The 20,856-nt window shown below is 31.5% G+C and overlaps 3 protein-coding genes across 3 annotated transcripts in view; 1 reads left to right on the forward strand and 2 right to left on the reverse strand.

Annotated features, from left to right (window-relative positions):
* Positions 1–3,264: 3,264 nt before the first annotated feature.
* LOC134236894 (uncharacterized) lies at positions 3,265–5,861 on the forward strand. Its single transcript, XM_062719048.1, has 5 exons — positions 3,265–3,270; positions 3,518–3,645; positions 4,773–4,862; positions 4,966–5,094; positions 5,813–5,861. The coding sequence occupies exons 1-5, from the start codon at positions 3,265–3,267 to the stop codon at positions 5,859–5,861; spliced, it is 402 nt and encodes a 133-aa protein (XP_062575032.1).
* LOC134236909 (protein SCO1 homolog, mitochondrial-like) overlaps positions 5,821–20,856 on the reverse strand; it is a 176,459-nt gene continuing 161,423 nt past the window's right edge. The window contains exon 8 of the mRNA XM_062719077.1: positions 5,821–5,836. The gene's annotated coding sequence lies outside the window, so the exon portion shown is untranslated. The remainder of the gene's footprint in view (positions 5,837–20,856) is intronic.
* LOC134236895 (uncharacterized) lies at positions 15,556–16,404 on the reverse strand. The gene has a single exon (XM_062719049.1). The coding sequence runs from the start codon at positions 16,402–16,404 to the stop codon at positions 15,556–15,558; it is 849 nt and encodes a 282-aa protein (XP_062575033.1).

The following is a 20,856-nucleotide window of genomic DNA, read 5'->3' on the forward strand; positions in this document are numbered from 1 at the left end:
GATTCATGGGAGACTTCAAAAATCATTATTCATCTTTATATATGAACATCAAAAATTGAAAGATTGGTAAATTCAGTTTAACCTTTAAAAAAAATAATAAGCAGTGGCGGATGTAAGGGCGCAACCCTAAAATTGTCAAAGTTAGCATATACATAGTTTTGTCGAGAAAATTCAGGATTAAAATCTCTACTCGCAGTACTTGGTAGACATCATTTTTACCCTACAAAACTTCTAGAATCCATGAGCTTCTGTGGGCTTCGCCCCCTGGCCCCCACCAGCCCTCAAGGAGGCCCCCAGTCCCCCTGCCTAAATTTTGCGCCACTTAACTTCAATTCCTGGATCCGCCCCTGATAAGGCATCCGTAACACTATCTTAAAACTAGTAGTATATTTTACATGTTTTTATAATTGTTGCAAAAAGTTTAAGATACTAGATTTGTGAATATTTATGAACATTCATTTTAAAATGTATACAATGTACATAGGTAATGTGCAAGAGAAATGCGTTGAAAAGAATTCTTCTGTCTTTGTTATTTTCAATCTTTTAGAGATGTAATTTCAATATTAATGTAAGCCTGACTATCAGTCAATTACGTGGTCTGTCTAAACAAGTCAACCACCCTAACCAACTACCGTATGTTACCATACGTATTTTGTCGAGCTTCAAGTCTAAAATTGTTTTAGTGGGTTCGCTTTTGGACAGATCTTTTCTCATTTTTAAGTTACTATCCGCTTTTTATACAAGGAAAGAACAGACCTTAAATGTGGCTGCATAACAAACAGAAAAGGTGTACGAAAATGCTTTCAGAAGGTTCAAACATGCACATCGAAATTGTCGAAAATTCACCACCCCCACCAGGGCTTCGCCCTGGAGGCATTGGGGGCCTTAAGGCGACCCCCAAACCCCCAGCCTATCCAGGCGTCCACATCAAATATACCCTGGCTACGCCTCTGTTAGCGAAATTTATTTTTAAAAAACTCTTACTTACTCAAACTATTACTTCCAATTGTCATTGGTTCACTGCTGTGAAGCCATTAAAGTGTAAAAGAACAAACAGAAAAGCTATTTCTGTCAAGGGAATAATGATCTGATATTAGGAAAGATACAGGGAAGGGGAAGCAACATTGGCTGCACTATTATGAAATATAAGATATAAGTTATACAGTAATGGATTAGGTTTTTATCCTCCTGCCATTCGGTACAATAAAAATGTCACTTTTCTAAGGAATAAGGGCGTTAACTGAAATAGCTACAGGTATATTTTTTTTCCTCACCAGTGTTGCACATTACCGGAAGTTTTTTCTTGTCGCCAACTATAAATTTTTTTCCAGGACTTTATCTTGATCGTCATTATGAAATATAAAATTTTAGTCTTTTCTCTCCACACTGTCCGTAAACGAAACCATTAAAATACCAAGCGGCTGAAATTTCTGTTGCTCGTTCCGCTTAGCTTAGCTATGCAACTCAGGGTTTAATCTCTGACAACTGGATTATTTGGAGGCTAAGGTTCCATTTATTCGTAAATAATGCTGTTCAGGTAAGATCCTAACCCCAGAATCTGTTGCTTAATTAGCTGTACAGTAGTCCAGATCCTGATAGTTGTCTCAGTCATGTCCTGTCGTCATAGTGTCTCTCAGTTAGAACGTTTGTTTTAGCGTAGCAGACTGAGGAACTCAGATTGTGTATTTCTTGAAGGGATATTTAAAAAACAAAGGTTATCAATTCCTCATCTATAAAGCATTGGTGAGTGTGAAAATTACTTTCTTATTCTGCCATTTGTGTGATTGTACTGCTGATGTTCTATCTTTGTAGTTTGGGTACATAGAGCATATCCTCGTGTATCAAATCAACTGAGAGATATAAACCCTGTGTAGATGTGATGAAGATATAATTGCTGCATAAGTAATGGAAATTGACGACCTGAAAAGTAAAAGTCATCACGTTTATCATAAGGCTTGGCTGTTAGATTAACATTAATGTCTTTTTCAAGTAAAATAAAACAGAGATGTGTCAGACTATAAATGTATCAATATCCAAAAGAAACTTAATGTAAATGTAAGTAAATGTCAACACCATTAGGATGTATCCATTAGAACACCTTGGGGAAATTATTCTTCTATATTTGTAAACTCTACCATTTGCATCCTCTTAAAAAGAACTTCCCATTTAGTCGCTTTTTCAATTACAGGTGTACCCCTTTTTTGTTTAATGAAGACATTATGAAACGAACTTTTTATTTACATTATCGTATCTATCCAGTTGAAAGTATCTATTGGTCATCTAGTCTGCAATATCTTTCCAACAAAACCATTATCCAGAGATGTTCTTGAAAGGCAAGCGTATCAATTTTTGCTCGACCTGATTTTTTCGGGACAAAATAAATATCAATTAAATATATCTGAGTATCATAACAAATTGTTGATTTTTAGGGGACCAAAATTGGCTCTTATTATATAAAGTATTTTGACTTTTTCCGGAAAATTCCGGTCAATTTCTTTGTAATAAGGAACACATACTTTCAATAAATAAGTAAACATAATTCAAGGATATTTGTTTGTTTGTATTTTTGCCGATAAGAGATTGTCAATGAGGAAACCATAATTTAACAGTGATGTCTTAAAGATCTATGAAATAAAATTTTTGTGTGAGATTCCTTCTTATTTACATACTGAATTGTCGACAGAGTTTCCCGTTGTTTTCTGATCATGACAAGGAGCACACGGCGGGTGTAACCGGTCGGCATAGGATATATAGTCACTTCTAGATGATTTCTGATCCCTCCTCTGATGTTTTAGGAGTTCGTATTTTTCAAGACTTTTATAGAGTTTTGAGTTCGAATACTGTTTGTTGATTTCATATATTCCATCTATATTACCTTTAAGTTTTTATTTATGAATATAAAAAAATCAATTGTGTTCTTCTCTTAAATTCCATTTATTGTAGTAAAATCATTTTATAATTTAAATGTGTTTTCTATCTCCACTCTTATTTCTTCTCAAATATTTATATACTGAATACACAAAACTGTAGATTTAACACTGATAATTTAATTTCTGGTTTCCTAAATGTGCTTTACGTAACTATGATTTATTTATTATGCCGGTTATTTTAGATGTTTGGTTATCCGAAAATGGACAATATCCTGTTCAGATTTATAAATTGTGATTGGCTAAACTATGCAAAAAACGTTGTCACTTTTCGCTATAAACATTATCATCAAACAATCTGTATCAAAACTGCATCAACTGCAGAAATATAAAGAAAATGAAGGTAAGACTTATTTCTTTCAAAGAAAAAGTAATAATTCTTTTTAAAGATTTTTTACAAAAGATCTGAATTTTTTTTTGTAATTTATTATTATTATTATTATTATTGTTATTATTATTATGGGGGGGGGGTGTCAGTTAAACAAATAAAATGACTCTAATTTTATTCATTTCTGGATAAATAATGCAATGGCATATGGTATAACAATTAAATAAATTGAAAAACATTTATGCTGGGTTTTTTTATTCAGACTTACATACTTGCTGTCTTTGTGGCGTGTTTTGTGTATTCCTATGGTTTGGAGAGTATATGCCGATTAGAAGATCCAGTAGAGAGAAAGATTGATGGGGGAAATCGATCCCAGACAACTTATATTATGTAAGTAATGAACTGATCTTACTCTCATAAACATAAAATGCAAACTCTCAGCCAAAATGGGTGTTAAACCCTTTTTTCATCATTGTTTTCACTTTCTTTTAAGTCATAGACAGGTTAAGTAATCATTGAAAAGATCAATTCGGGAAAAAATTACATGCAAAATGTTCATGAAACTTTATCCAAAATATCTTCGGGGGAAAAGCCTCTCTGTTTTAATCTATAAAATAAAACTAGTTTAGATGTTGCGAAATATAAAGCGAATAGTGCATTGTTTGTCTTCAAGAAAAGTTTTTAAACTAAATATAAAAAAAATAAAGAATCACAAATATAAGCAAAACTACGTAAAAGTAAGATATTCAGTTATCTTTAAAAAGAATACCTGACGATATTAATTTTAGATGAAAATGTATCGCTAGAATTTTCACAAATCGTTGTGGAGGCCTGTATGTAATATATATTTTGTGGTATGTAACTCATAAGATTTGATTAAAACCTATAAATGAAACATATGGAGATTACAAACAGTATTCAAGATCAAAAGTCCATAAAACAATACAAAATAGGAGCAGAACAAACACGGACCTCCAAAACATCAGAGGTGGGATCAGGTGCCATGGAGGAGTGAACACCCCTTACCGTTCGGTCACACCCGCTGTTTGCTCCTTTTCATGATCGGGAAATAACGGAAAAATCCGTCGTCAATTCAGTGAAAATAATGGACTAATAATTAGTATGAGAAACGTCAGTCAGCATTTGACTCAACAATGAATAGTATTTGCTGACAAGGTCATTAAGAAATGATGACTTTCAACGAGACTGCTGAAATCCTTGTTTCACCAACTTGTTTCTTTTTTTTTTATACCTATGTATGGTGCAACTGATCTAAAAAATGATAATAATAATGGGAGATTGAGTGTAGATATGTATGTATTATATGAAATTGTGATTTCTGATTTCTTATTAATAAACATCTGAGGTTCCCCTTTTTTATCTTTTCACCTTCGTTTCAATGAAAACATTTCAGAAAAAAAATTAAAAATTGTTATCCTTATGAAGGGTAAAGGGATCATTTATGAAGCAATATCTTCAGTTTTATAAAATATTTATATTATGGTTTTATGTTCTAGGAAGAAAATTGATGTTGCCTTGAGTAATAATACTGAAGTCAACATTTCAGTGAACGAAATATCCGCCACGAGATTAGCAACCATACCAAAGTTAGTCAGTTATCATCGAATTGCCACTCCTACTATAATATTAATATACTAGAACATGTTTATGAAATTGAATAGTTCATAATTTTTTTAAATCTTTAAACAGCTTATTCGTGGCAATTGACACTTGTCCAAGGAGACTAGTTTTCATCACATACCTTGTTTTAAACCGCGAAACGTGCTATGTTGTGCATCCAAGACAACAGAGGGTGACCTACGCAATCTGTGGAGGAAGGTATGACTTTTTTACTCAACAGGAATATAGTCAAATTTTCGGGAAGACCTGTCTCTTCCTCAGGACAAAGAGAAAAGTTGAGAATTAGTAAAAAACAAATGAAATGAAGAATCAAAACAATTCTAACACTGCTAATAAACTACTAGTAACAAAAACTAAATATCTACAGTGTTACATGTTAAATTTGAAGTTTATACACATTTTTAAAGAGAACAATCCGGAGCGCTATGAAATGCGTCCGGTCTATCGGGTGTATTCTGGTTAACTTTGAAATTAGATTAAAGTGTGGATTTAAAAAAGAAACATTTAATTTAAAACTTCAAAAATTCACCATATGGGGCTTTTTGAAATGTTGAACTATATCCAGCGAGAGAACTGTGTACACATTTTCTCATCTTAAAAAAAATGAAATAATCAAACATATTTTCATTCACTACGAAAAAGAAAACTCTCATAATTTTACCTATATAACATTTTCTTATTTTGCATTTATTGTTAGCATCTGCATGAGTGGTTGTTACGAGAGATTATATTACAAGAGTAGATGCATCAAAATCAAATTAAGAAAATGTACAGACCAACTCTAAACGTGTTAAACGCGTCAATGATTATACATGTAAATTCCTGCTAATGGTATATTATTTTTAGCCTAAAACATCTTTAAACATAATTACTTTGCGTTTTACTAATTTCCTAATTCACCTTTGTGTGATTGTAGTGATTGCTACAGGAATATAGTTTACAAGAGCCGGTGTTTCACAACCTGATGGACCAAGCTGAGGTTTTGGGTGTGATGCCCAAGCTGTGGTTTCCGACTGATTTCCAGGTGGTACCCACAATGTTGTTCTTGCCACGCATGGCGCAGGTGCCCCACAACAACATAAATGAAATAACAATACAGCTCGTTCTGTTTTATATAAATGTTTTTGCTTTTATCAACCGTTTGCAAGCTAAGACATTATGCATTTTCCTCTAACTGTTAGTGAAAATACGATATAATAGGATTTTAATTTTTATAAAAGATTCCGTTGAATATTGAAACATACATTGTTTTTTGAGTTCTAGAGTTAACATTTTATAAAGTGTTTATTCATGTTACGGTATAGTTTTTTTTTTTTTTTTTTTTTTTTACCTTTCTTTGAATTTAGAAATTAAATTAATATTATTTTGATTTCATTTGAATAAATTTTCTTATTTTCTTTTATTGAAAATGTTGTTGTTGATTTCTGTCTGCAAATTTATTCCACTAAATTATATATTTCTTGTTATTATAATAAACATTTCTCTGTTCAACTACTGGGACGTACATATATAATGCATCATAACAAAAATATCAATTTACGGACTCAATACCACAAGGTGAATAATGGCAAATCCAATATCTTTATTTTGGGCTTTTTGTGCACAGCAGGTGAAATTATTAACATGTGTGTACCTGCAGTTTCCATCATACAAATTATTCTAAAAACCTGACGTTAACTTTCGTATGAAATCCCAAATGTATGTGGGATGTACGATGGCCGATATCAGCCATGACAGTTTACATACAAATTTAAGGGTAGCGTGTCAGTGAATTGTTTCACGTGGCAGTCTAACCTTAAAGCAAAGTGGCAAAATGTACAAGCTGTCATTCCGTGATGTCAAGTTACTGTGGCAAGATATACACTTTGCTTTTCGTAAAGTGTACAGCGTGTTCATACAACTTTGCTTGATGGCACTTTACCCTTAAGTGCAATTAAAATACTTTATATCCAAAAAACAAATAAATGAATAAATTAAAAAAAAGATAAGATAAGATCAACCAACCAGCATGGGGGAACTATTAGCATTGAGAAAGTTCGCTTTCTGAGACATTTATTTCGGTTGCAATAAACGGGGGATTACAAACATATATCATTATATTAACATACATATTATAAACGTTAACTTTGTGTAAAACTATAAAATGATTTTTTGTGAAAGTAAGGATATTTATAGTATATATCTCATGCCTCCCCCAAAAGGTCCTTTGAACAGCTACAAAAGTACGCGATCTGAATAATACCTTACACCTCTACCAAGTGAATGCCCCCTCCCCCTAAAACAAATAAAGATTTTAAAATAAACAAAAATAACGAGTTTTCTAAACTTCTTGTAATATGGCAATGCTTTGCAGGTGTTATCTACCTTCTTAGTATTCTAAGGATTCATTTCGTCATCCATTTTTTTTTTTATCAAAACGTAACTTGAAAGCTTTGTGAAAAAAAAATTTCAAAGGAATGAAATGATAATGTGATTGATTGAATGATTGATTTTATACTATCCATTCAAACATTTTTCACTCATATAATGAAGTCACAATATACCGGTGATGGGCTCCAAAAATTGACCTTTACTGACACTCAGGACGATAGATTTGAACATATTTTATTATGTAATAAATACATAAATAGATTAGGCAGCAGGTATATAGCCACATGTTTAAGGTTAATTAAAATACATTCTACTACATAGTTAAAGGTTCATACATGTATATCACCAATAAGTTAATTGGATATACGCATTTGTTAATAATCATTTTGGCCCCGATTGCGACCACAATAAAGTCTCAGAAACTGCACTTTCTCTATGTTAATAGTTTCTCATGCTGGTTGGTTGATCTTATCTTTTTTTTTACTTATTCATTTATTTGTTTTTGGGATACAAAGTATTTTAATTGCACTTAAGGGTAAAGTGCCATCAAGCAAAGTTGTATGAACACGCTGTACACTTTACGAAAAGCAAAGTGTATATCTTGCCACAGTAACTTGACATCACGGAATGACAGCTTGTACATTTTGCCACTTTGCTTTAAGGTTAGACTGCCATGTGAAACAATTCACTGACACGCTACCCTTAAATTTGTATGTAAACTGTCATGGCTGATATCGGCCATCGTAGGGATGTTCTTGTTTTTTTTTTTCCAATTAACTGATAGAAAATCAAGTATAACTAGGTTCATAAAGGACCAGGCAACATTAATCACTGAGACTAGTGCAAAATATTATATAATATCAGTTCTGAAGTCATTTTTAAACAATTGGTACAGCAGTATAGATAGGAATTGATTTTCTTCCTGTATAAGACTGATACAATTGTTGCTTTTTCAACAATTTATATGTGCAAAAATAGGAATTATAACAAGAAGATATCACACAGTATTCAAGATCAAAAGTCGATTACATACATACATGTACACAGGCCTCTAAAACGCCATTCGACTTAATTATAGATAGTATATTTGCCTACAAGGTTAATGTTTCAATCTATCGAGCATAACACTTCTAAAATGATGACTAAGTTTAAGCGAGATTGTTGATAGTCTTGTTTGTCAATAGCTGACCTCATCTTAAAAATTATATATCTATACGTAGAGCATACGCTGGCGTATCGAATAGACTGGGATACATAAACAAATATGCAGGTAGTAAGGGTCAATCTAATTAAAATGGTTAAATCCGGTTGCATACTCGATACACTAACGTTAGTATAGCGATTATGCGATCGGATCTAACATCTAATTTTAATAAGTTTGACTAAGGGTATACTGCATGCTTCATTTAAGTAACATGAGTAAGGGAAGATGACGAAAGAAGAGTTGAAGTCATTACGTTTGTCAACGAGTTTTGTTCTTTGTTTACCATTAACGTCTTTATATAGTAAAATATCTAAATAATTATGAAAAAAGATGAAAAAGAATTTGTGGCATCGTTTATTTCAAGTTCAATGAAATATATATATCAAGTCAACATAGGAACGAAAATTACTATCAGTAATATATCGATATACATGTATCTAATACGTCAATATGTATAAACTCCCATTTGAATTTCGGTAGATTGTTTGAAAATCTAATCGCTAAAAGCTACCTAGATATTATCAATCAAAATCTAATGCATCCATTTAAAATCAACTTCAGAGTATGTGTATGTACAATCAGATGTTTTCAACAAAATAATTTTGCAAATGACAAGGTAAGCAAATTTACAATTTCCAGTTTTATTGAAAAAGCTGATCAATAATATCAAAAAAACCTTGCCCTTAAAAAACTTATCGTGGAATGCTGTTGTTCATAAATTTAATTTTAATTTAAGTATCCACATGTAATTTACACCAATTCTCGAAAATTTTGTACTTTACAAAAACAACCAAAAACATAATTAGACTGTGAAATTTTGTAATAATAAATAATTCTGTTTTAAATTGCTATTGATAACATATCCTTTCAATTCCATCAAAAAAGAATAAAACTCTGTTCTATTAAATATATATATAAGAAAGTTATAAGCAGTATCAAATTTTGGTCTCATAGTCATAAGTTCTTTTGTAAAACGGGTCCCTGAAGTTTTTTCTTCACTGCTGTCAATATTAGAAAGGAGAAAATGGACTTCATATCATATACTACGATATACACAAAAGACAAAGAAACTGAAACACAAGGTTTGTTAGGATTTTAATGAAGTTGAGGCATCCAGTATAAGTAGAAAGGGAAAGTAGCTTACAGAAGTTTTATATATTATCTGCATGAAATTCATGTGAATTCTTAATTCGCATGAGAAAAATGAAAAAGAAGACATGTGAAATTTATTCATAAACTTCATTCGATTTTGATATGGTTTTGACATTAATTTACTTGAAGAGCAAATCGCATAAATATTGTGCAAATAAAATTTGTTTGAAAGAAAGGATTGTATGTGAATATCATAAAAAATTCAATTCACTTTATATTCACATGAGAAAATATATATTTAATTTTGACAAGATTTACACACAATATTCAGATAAATAGAAAATCACATGAATATCATGTGAGCCACTTATCCCTTTGCATGATAATTTAATTTAATCTGATTACTTAGTATTTGGAATGCTGAAAAAATATTTAAAACTGACATATGACTTTGAAGAATGTCTTCCTTAAATAGGAGCTATGGAAATAAGGTGGATTACAACGTGAGTAAGATTCAATTTTAAGTAATAAGCCTGACATACAAAGACACTGATTTTACAAGCCCTTTCAGCTTGGTACCAATGCATACTAGTTAATCATGTAATCTGTCTAACTTTTTTTCACTTCTGAATAAAAGAAGACAGCAAGATAGAATGTTTTTTTTATATGCGCCTTAATCGCGAAATGCGAGATTTCAATATCCATCTTATGATTGAAATCTGACAAAGTGTCTAGATCTTTTTCATGCTAGGTCCATTGCTTATCTTCCAGTTTGTGAAATTATGACGCCAATTGAAAGATCGAGATTCCCTTAAATGTAACCTTTTTGAAATAAGGGTCCTTTTATTAGCATAATTTACTTCACCAGTAATGATCAGTAATGGCGTGTTGTATAAGACTTCAATCCTATGTAAGAACTTTCTTTAGTCTTAGCGTTTGGATCTACATGATGTTTAAGTTTGAAGTAATGTAACTCTAGATAGACATATGCAAGTGAAAGTCACCGGTAGATCAAATATAAACCAATATAAATACCCAGTATCTGGAAAATAAATTACAGCACCGTACATGTACGATTCAATAGAATGCATACTTCTAGATCTTGATCTTAAGTGAAGTTGTACTAAAACTGAACAGATTAGAATTATAAATCTTCACTCCTGATTGGTTGACTACAATATTTAACGGACGGTTTATGAAATGTGAGAAATCCAGTCACTGCTATGTATTCCTCCAAGTCTTCCTCTGGAATTGTGGGTAAAGATTTCTTCCATCTGATGTAAGGAGTTCCTTTCCGATTTAATTGATATAAAGGGTTTTCAACAATAGTCAATTTATGTTGATATACCTCTCCTATTCTATTCACGTATTTTCTGAAATTAAAAAAAAAGATTTATAGTCTAATGGCAATATTAAAAATTACATGGTCGAGTATTTTGCTTTCTTTTTTATGAATTAAAAATCAATCTCATTTTTTTTTATAAACGACTCTGTTTTTATTATTATTTTGGCTGAACTTGATGAAGGTATAATTTTCCACAACGTGGAATAATTATCCCTCTAATTAGCATAAAGGTATAGTTACTTAAAAATTAGTTTTAATTATAGTTTTGTAATTCATAGCTTTTTAAACTAAAAATAAATTACTATTCTTTGTACTTTTAGATATATAAAATGTGCTTTGTCCCATACCTTGTTGCAATCTTTACCACAATCCCAAAGAATACCAAAAATACGGTGCACAGAGATACCCATGCAAAGATTAAAACTGTCAAAATAACAATAAATATTAAAAAAAATCTACGTCATACAAACGAATTAAGAATATGAATATCTGATCAGCCCATTACCAAAATAAATATTCAATTTGCCATACCGACATCTTCCGCTTTTTCATTTTGTTGAGTTTCTTGTCGATGCAGGCTTTTCGTTGTGTTGGTCTCTTTTTCTACATAAAGTACAAGACGTACCTAAACTAAGACGTGTAATCAGATTTATCAAGCTTTAAGATAGGATACATAAATATACATTATTATAACAGTAACTTGATCCGAAGGGTCGTATCATCGAGTTGACAGGCGCGGATCATCAGATCTAACGAGACGCGAAGCGTCGAGTTTTTATCATTTTGATGATCCGCGCCTGTCAACGAGACGTGATACGGCTCTTCGGATCAAGTTCCTGTTATAATGATAAATTTATTATATACCCTCTCATAACTAGCTAAATAAAGCAAATAAAACTTTAGAGATCAAATGTATAATATTTATCCATAAAACAAAGCGTAATTACAAGGGACTAAATAACGTCATGTTTCTACGTACTACGTCATCAGTTTCAGAGAGTGGTGATGTGGATTCAGAAAACCACAGTGTGGTCATCCAGAAAGTCAGATTACAACATCACATGATTGCGTAAAATCAACAGTAAAATTGAATGATACACAGTAGGTATATAATAAAAAGATATACACATTGCCGACTTTACTTTCCGAATGCTTACCACGTTGTTTTAAATAACTATATTTAAATGTCCTTACCTATATTTCCTGCGCTTGCAGATGGTCCCCAGTGTTTCACTACTGCAAAAGACTCCACTGCTATAACATCACATAATAAAATTAAATGTATCATGACGGGAATATTTGAAGCGGCCATGTCAATAGTTTATCAATGAACTTTTTGAAAGTGCCAATGGTTGCATACTGTTTTATATTAATTGAGGGGTAACCCTGACTTAATTTTAGGTCATTGTAACATAACGTAATTGTTGCTGTCAATTTCTCCCGAACGTATTTACAAAAATTTTCCACAATCAACTTAACCCATACCGATAATAGTGTAATGACATGGCCACTTCATGATAGCTTGATAGTGAACTTTTATCCAATGTGTCAATCGCCGATTCTAATATTCATTTGAAAAAAATGTTGTTGATGGCATTTTTGAGCAAAAATTTTAGAGAATTGCTTTTTTTTTTTAAAATCACTTTGACATTACTCAATCTTAAATATTTTTGTTAGATTATCATGATAGTTCTATCAAAGCACAATTGTTATGAACACAAAATTTGAAAAGGTTTTCATTGTTGATTTTATTTCAGAGAATATATTTCTTGATTATATACATGTGCATGCATAGTCTAGCTATGAAAACCGTGTATGTGCAAATTTTAATTTGTACCTGATAAAATTGTGAAATTCAATGTTTTCTGGTACATATTCAATTTTCTTAATGAAGATATAAATTATTCTAGATTTACGAAAATAAAAAAAACTGAAATTTGAAATCATTGTTTCTTAGTTTTAAATAGTTTTAACCCATATATGTATTTCTTTTTATCTTTATTACACATTGTTGATGAAACTTAAAGATCAACATTTTTATCTTTCAGTATTCGTCTTAATAGCAAAAAATGCAAATGAACGAATTAACCTATGTATTCTCGTGTTAACTTATGGTCCTCCCTACCCCTGAGGGGTCATCATTTGAACAACAATGCATGTTCACTACTTTGGGGTGCTTCCATATAGATATGTCTAATCCCTGCTTTTCGTATATTGTAGAAGATTGATAAAGATTTTTCATATGTATACCTACGTAAAAGTTTCATCACTAATTACTGTTCCTCAAAAAACCCATGGGTCGTGATTTGGGGGGAAAAAATTAAATCTTGGAGTTCACTACCAGAGGAACCTTCCATATAAATGTTACCGATCATGACTTTGCCTTTGCTATGACTTTGCTATTCTTAAGAGGGAGATCCTTGAAGGTTTCTCCCATACATCTACAGGTATATTTCTATGTTAAACTGTGACTGGTTACTGAGACTACAACCTAGCCACAGTTATCATGAATCTTGAATTCACACAACCTAAGGGCATTTCCTTATAAATATGACCAATCCAGACTTTGCTATTCGTGAGAAGGAGATCTTTGAAGGTTTTTCCTATACATATATATTTCTATGTTAACTTTGTTTGCCTATTGAGACTAAAGCCTGGCCCCATAGGTTATGATTTGAACAAACTTGAATTTACACAACCTAAGGTCACTTCCTTATAAGTAACACCAAATATGGTTTTGCTATTCCTGAGAAGAAGATTTGTAAAGATTTCCTTGTATATATTTTTCTTAGAAAAACTTAATTTGCTCTCTGTGACCCACCCTTGCCCCGCGGTTGAACGACTTAAATCTTAAGGGAAGTTGACAATAGAAAAGTTAAAGTCATCACGTTTTATCTTAGAGCTTGGTTGTTAGATTAGCATTAACTCTTTTTCAAGTAAAAAAATATCCAAATATGAAACACTCTATGTCAGACTCTGTTGTATCTTTTATCTCAAGCTCACCAGGACATATTGTATCAACATATTAAGAATGGAAGTTACCACATAGATCATCTTTTCTGTCCACACCTTACCACCAAGGGTCATGGTTTATACAAAGACCAACCGAAGGTTCAACTTTGGCCATTTTTGGCCCTGTGAATTTCTGAAAAATAGATGCTGCACAGATTTAGTTGAAAATATCTTAAATTTCACTAAATTTCTTGGTGATTTCATATCAAAAAAGGACGTATTTTTATACTCTTGTCCATGCATTATGACGACAATTTCCTCAAATCTTGAACATTTCTTTGAAAAGATAAAACATAATTAAATATTTTTGAATATTTAGCATAGCCCCCAAACTCTAATCTAAAATGTTTATAATTATATTATGAAGGATCTTTTTCAGAAGATCGATTCTAATCCGTGAAAAAAATTGGGATCGTGGGATGGGCTCAGGTGTTTTAATCAATAGTCGGAAGATGCTCAAATTCGCTCATTTCTTCAAATTTAAGAACATTGTAGTTTCATTAATCTATCTATGAAAGCCTGATCTATGAGTTTCATTACTTGGGACTCTCAGAGGAAATACTTTTTATATATAGGAAATGAAAGCACTAAATCTCCACATTATGTTAATGTTCGAAATGGGACGGTAAGACTTGGTCAGTTGATTGGTATATGACAGGACCATTTTATGTTGTAACTGAACTTACTTCTTTTAATTTATATTATGCCAGGAAGCTTTCGCGTATAAATTTTATCTTTTCTGGCCTATTGGTTTTTGAGAAGAAGAATTTGAAATACTCATGTACCCAAACATATTTTGTACGATTTTAAAATTCATAATCAATTTTGAAATAAACATTGAGTTAAGTTCTTTCATTGAAAGGTGTAAAAATATAATAAAGGTGTAAAAAATATGATAGAAAATTTTTTCGGAAAGTGCTTTTTTCCAAGTTCGAACCCAACAAATAAAAATCCTTATTTCGTAAGTTTTTTTTCGGAGACTTACACTTTATAAACCGCTCATAACCTGGGGTTAGAATAATGTTTTTGATATAACATTTGATTAAAGGGATTTCACAAATTTCTCGGAGAGATACGAATGTTGCTTCAAAATGTGAATTTATTTTTAATGTGAACTTTTTTCATTCGTTGCTTCAAAATGTGATTTTAATATTTTTTTTTTTTTTTTTTTTTTTTTTTTTTTTTGTTAACCTAAAATTTTGTATTTAATGCCTTCTTTGTGGAAAGTTCTTTTAATGAAATTTAAACAAAATAAACTCGTATTGAAAAATTGAGTCTTAATCAAAAAAAAAATACTCATATTGAACTATTTTAATGATGAAATTGCACTAAAATACACTAGTACACATATACATTTTTCGAATTTGCAAATTGGTTACCATTTCTACATCATACAATATTTATACATGTATGTAGTAACACGAGTCTTAATTACTAATTGGAACAAACTTATATCAAAAAGCAGTAGGGGGTTATAGTACTTCTGTTTCTATTTTGTCTCATCTTTAAAAGACTTTTACACTAGATATGTTTTAAGCCAGAGTCTAGTGATAATGAAACAAATATGATTAAAAAAAAGTTTGAAATCGGTGATAGACATAATCTCAATTTTTATTTTATTTAAGTATGTGTCTGATTATTCAAAATATTCACTTAAAATTTCATGTTCTTTCATCAACACCTCAAGAATCTCATTGAGTCTTTTTGCTTCCTTGCACAGTTTTCCTTTTTCCATTCCATATATCTCCCAAAGATTCGAAACTAGAGATATGAGGTCCAACACAATTCCGAAGATAGTAAACGTGCCCAAGACCTTCATCGAAAGTCTCACAACTCCCCCGGAGACATCTTTGAGTGCAGACGGGATAAGATCATCCATCAAGGAACCAAGCCCCAAGATCCTAGCGACCTTATCTGATCTTCCGGTTTCAGAAAACACATCTACAGCATGGGAGTGTTTTATCAAATTTCTTATTTCTTTGGCAACGGATATAGCTTCTCCCACACGGTTCATTTCCTGAAATGTCATAGACACTTCTAAATCCCTGTTGTCTTTTATTTTGGCTTCAAAGTTGTCACTATCGTTTTTCAGTATTTTTATTAAGTCTTTCATCTTTGCAGATGTTCTATTGTGATTTTCAAGGCAAAGTTTTGCATCGCTGCATTTCTTTTTAACAATTTCTATTTTGATACATCCATAGATAAGTCCTGAGGCCCCGGACGTTACACCCGTAGCGATGCCAGCTTCGGTGAATTCGAGGGACACGTCCAGTGATGAGGGAGCAGTGACTATCCCAGCTAATGTTAGTCCTCCACCAAGAGCCCCGATACCCGAGTACACAATAGAAACCATACAATAGAGTTTGGCCTGCTCTTGGACAATTTCTTTGATGTGTGTGAGATTTACAATAACTCGTTTCCTTTCAGGAGACCATACATCTGTGAAATAGTGCTTTGCTTCTTGAAAAGTTCTTGATTTTTCCATTGAACTTCACCTTTAAATACATACAGGGTATTATTGTAGATATTCTGGTAGCAGATGAATGCAGGATATCACGACAACTAGTTATAAGTTCAAAATCTTTCACTGTTGTTTTTCCAAATAGACTATACATTAAAACTTCTCGCATTAACTTCTGTCATTGATACATAAAACATTGAACATTGCAGTGGAATTTGTTAGATCGTACGTGTATGCCAGTTTTACTTAAAGAAAAGGAGAGTTGACATCTCTTTGATTTTCAATAGTCCACTGGTAAAACTGTCTCACCTTTCTTCTCTCTGGTGCTTGGTATCAGAGGCTGGGAGACAGGTCCAGGAAACAATTCTGATAATCAAATCAGAAGATGACTGTATATGTCCACACTGAGTTTACACAACTGGGGCTTTCGAATATGTTCATGGTACAATGTACATGTATGATGCTGCCCTCCTCATTTTGACGAGTTAATGTTTGCAAAACAATGTCAATTGCGCTCTGGTACTTATGTTTTCCTTCGTCACATCAAATGAATAAAAATGAAAGGGCATTGACATGGACTATATTAAAGAATTTGTCAGTGAACTTTTATCTAATGTATGTGTCAATTACCAGTTTCGATATTTGTATTGTTTTACATAGTTATCACTGATTAGATGACTGAATACTTGAGTATGTTATAAAAAGTTCTTACAAATGAGAAGTAAATACTCTTCCCAAGATGATATCAAGAATAAGTTAAGTAAAAACCGAGTTTTAGCTTTAGATGGAATAACTCTTGAAAAGGATACACATCGCTCACATTAGCACTTTGGCCAGGAAAAAGCAGAAATCTGTTAAGTATTGAAAAGTTTAAATATAAAAGAGGGATAGGGATTTTAAGTTTTGAACAAACTTGAATCTACAATACATGTACATTAGGTTGCTTCTGAATTAATTGATATGAATGAAAATCTTGCTTTTGATGTTCTTAAAAAGAATTAGATTAAAGATTAAAATGCAGCCTTTTAATAAATTTTCTTGTAATTTCTTTGTAAATTTTTGGTTGCCCGTTGTGGGTCATTATTTTATCAAACTTGTGTCTAAAATAACCTGAGGATAATTCCAGATAAATTTTACTAATCATAGCTTTGCTGTTCTTGAAAGGATCTTTTTCTCCAAATTCTTATGTGACCTTTCCTAACCCTTGGGTCATGATTTTTACAAACTGCCTGAACATGCTTCCATATGAATATGAGTAAATTTGGTTTTAGTTGTTGTTCTTGGGATGATTTTTAAATTAAAGATTTTTCTCTTGATGTCCTGTGTAAAACTTTGATTGCTCATCATGGCCCCTCCCTACCATCGGGATCATGATTTGAATAAACATTAATCTACATAGCCTGAAGATGCTTGCATACAAATATGAACAATGGAGGCTTTGCTGTTTTTGAGAAAAGGACTTTTACGATTTTCCCCATGTATTCCTTTGTAAAAATTTGATCGGCCATTTTGTCTGTACAATTACAACAGGGGTCATGCTTTGAACATTATTCTACTTTCACTTAAGATTCACATTTTTTTCGCCCACGGTTTTTGAGAGATTTTTAAATGATGTCATTAGTTTTTCAATATTTTTTGTAATTATTTCTCCTAGGAATAACGTTTGGCCCTTCCTTTAAAGAAATTTAAATTCTTTTACCCAAAATGGGTTGATATTGGCTCGATGGTTGAGAAGTCAAAAATATGAAAACTAACAGACGGACAGACAGAAGGACGCCGGATAAAAAAGGGATCAGAAAAGCTTACTTGAGCCCTTGGCTTAGGTGAGCTTAACACCCAATTTAAAATATACGAGTACTCGTATCCGTTGATTTGTCCCACCAGAATTATTTTATTGTTGCAGATCAAAATGTACATGATGTCCATTGGAAGGATTAATCATTGACATCTACATATGTATCTCCTTTTGCCCATTTGACCAAAAACAATTTATTGTTACAAATACGAAAATATTTCATTATCTCCTTGTAAACAGTTTTAAAAACTCAGTAACCGATGAGCATATATCATCTGTAGAATTCAGATATGGCTCTCTTTTTTCTGACAACAAATATATTTTCATATTTCAGACTTGTAAACCGTAACTTTACCAATATGTATTCATTATAAAGATGCCTTTCGGTATTTAAATAGATTTTACGTTTATATCTCTCTCTTTTGGGTGAGTAATTTTATGTACATTCATGTACCACACCATATGTAGAGTTATCATTTTTTCCTATTACAAAAATATTTTAAGGTAGCCCTGAAAATCAGTTGAATAATTGAAAATGCTCACAAAAATGTCTCTGAATTTTAATAATGGATATATATACCCACGTTATTTCTTCAAAGTCCATCATTTAAATTAATCATATTATATGGAGGAAATTATAAAAATCTCTAATATTTTTTTCAGGATATGCCAATCAAAGTACCCTTTATATTTTCTGATTGAAAATTGTTCAAAAAATATATTTTACGATAAAAATTATAGGTATCCAGGTATTTAGAGAAAATTGCCTGTTTTTCATACGTTTTCACACGACACTTTAGTTTTTTTATTTAGTTCATTTTTTATAAAATTCATATAGTGTAAAACATTTGTATTATCGTTTTTAGACGCCACAGATCATCTCTACATTCAATTCATCCTGATAAATTGATCACTGCTTGGTATTAGAGACTAGAGTAAAGGGAATTCGATGTCTATGAACATGTATTTATTTTTGTTCTTCGTGGGGTATATACAGAAGTCAAATTTTTAAAAGACAATTTAAACGACTGAAAAGAATCTTGAATCACATGGAAAAGCAGAAATATTGAAAATTGTTGCACGAAAAGCTTTCAATTTCAAGCTTAATTTTGAGACTTTTTAAATAAACCAACTATTCAAATACACTGTAGTTATCCTTCCTGGCTGAGGATCGAATATCCTTAAAGAAAGGTAACTCTCGGTGATGGATGCTTACTGAGATGAAAATATGCATTTTTTCACCAACACATATAATAGAAGAATCATATATATAACATAACATATATATATTAACATCCAGTGAATATTTTCTTCTTTATTTCTTAATTAGAAGAAAATCATTGCCATTAATCATAGTACAATCAATCAATCAATCAATCATTTATTTGAATCTCTTCACCATTTTACAATAGTATACAGAGGCCACAAAAACATATAGGTGATTTTATATATAACAGTATATCATCAATAAGAAAACAACGATATTTTTGCGAGTAAGTATGCCAAAATTATAAAACTAAACATTGAGACTTTAAAAAATGTTATTACTGAAAGAATTAGAGTAGAAAAATATCTTCTGTTAAAAAATTGTAAATCTGATGAATTTGAAAGACACTGGCAGGAAATAGTTGAAAACCTTTAAAATTTTCTTACCGTTACCTGTTCAATAAAGTGTGTGCCCTCTCATCTTTCTCTCGCTCACTTTCTCATTCTTTCCCCCTTTCTCTCCCCCTCTCTCTTTCCACATAAACTTTCACACTAGTTTTTATTATTTCTTTTTTTGTTTTTGCTTTATTATAAACCTTCTTGTATATGTATTTATATATACGTCTGTTTCATATTTGTATAATTTGTGTGAAAGTTAAAATAAATTTTCTCAAACAAAAAAAACAAAAAAAAAAAAAGAAAGAAAAGAAAACAACGATAAGCATACTGTCCTGTATTTATTTTTGAAAGTGGCTCTTTTATCAACGAAAAGTAAATTGACATTCGATGTTTAATTGCTTTATTTTACTTTTGATAATTAAATGTATTTGTAAATATATAATAAAATGCCTTTCTTTGTTTGATAGTATTGGAATTAATATTTGAGATATTGCAAAAAACAAATACACAATCTGCATAAACGGTTTTTTTTTTTTTGCAACAACTACAATATTTATCATCTTCGCAATACTAGGGGCCCCGAGTCAAGAAACGATATCCCACGGCAACGTGTCGACTTGGGACCCCTGGTGTTGCTAGGATGCTGCAACATAATTCCCATAAAAACAAGCAAAGAGAGCATTTCATTATTTATTAAATATTTCCACCTAAAAAGCAGCTCTCCGTTTGCTTTTCTAACATGAACTGAATATATCTGACATATAATATTTTCATAATTACACGTATGTACATATGTATACATTGAATAATGAATGTCATACCATCGACACAGATATTGAAAGTATGAATTTTTGGAGAATGAAAGGGTAAGGTTCCTTTGTTTGTAACATTTCAGATTTCTTGATAAATAGAATTTTGTTTTAAATTGCAAGTATTGAACCTGCACAAACAGTTTACTTTCCTGTAACATATCCTTGAGTATCTTATGTCCTTATTATGTAAAAGATGTTTGTAGTTTGTTGTTGCAAACTTCTAGATGTCAAGATGGAGCTTCTATATATATATATAAACATGTA

The sequence above is a fragment of the Saccostrea cucullata genome, unplaced genomic scaffold, assembly GCF_032062105.1.
Source record: "Saccostrea cucullata isolate Sc308-1 unplaced genomic scaffold, CSIRO_AGI_Scuc_v1 ctg34, whole genome shotgun sequence".
Classification (NCBI taxonomy): Eukaryota; Metazoa; Mollusca; class Bivalvia; order Ostreida; family Ostreidae; genus Saccostrea; species Saccostrea cuccullata.

Bases quoted from the DNA above. Each gene is read 5' to 3' on its own strand.
- LOC134236894 (XM_062719048.1), top strand. The intron at 4,863-4,965 runs GTTAGTCAGTTA...ATCTTTAAACAG, and splicing joins AGATTAGCAACCATACCAAA to CTTATTCGTGGCAATTGACA. The intron at 5,095-5,812 runs GTATGACTTTTT...GTGTGATTGTAG, and splicing joins TACGCAATCTGTGGAGGAAG to TGATTGCTACAGGAATATAG.
- LOC134236895 (XM_062719049.1), bottom strand. From the start codon at position 16,404: ATGGAAAAATCAAGAACTTTTCAAGAAGCAAAGCACTATTTCACAGAT.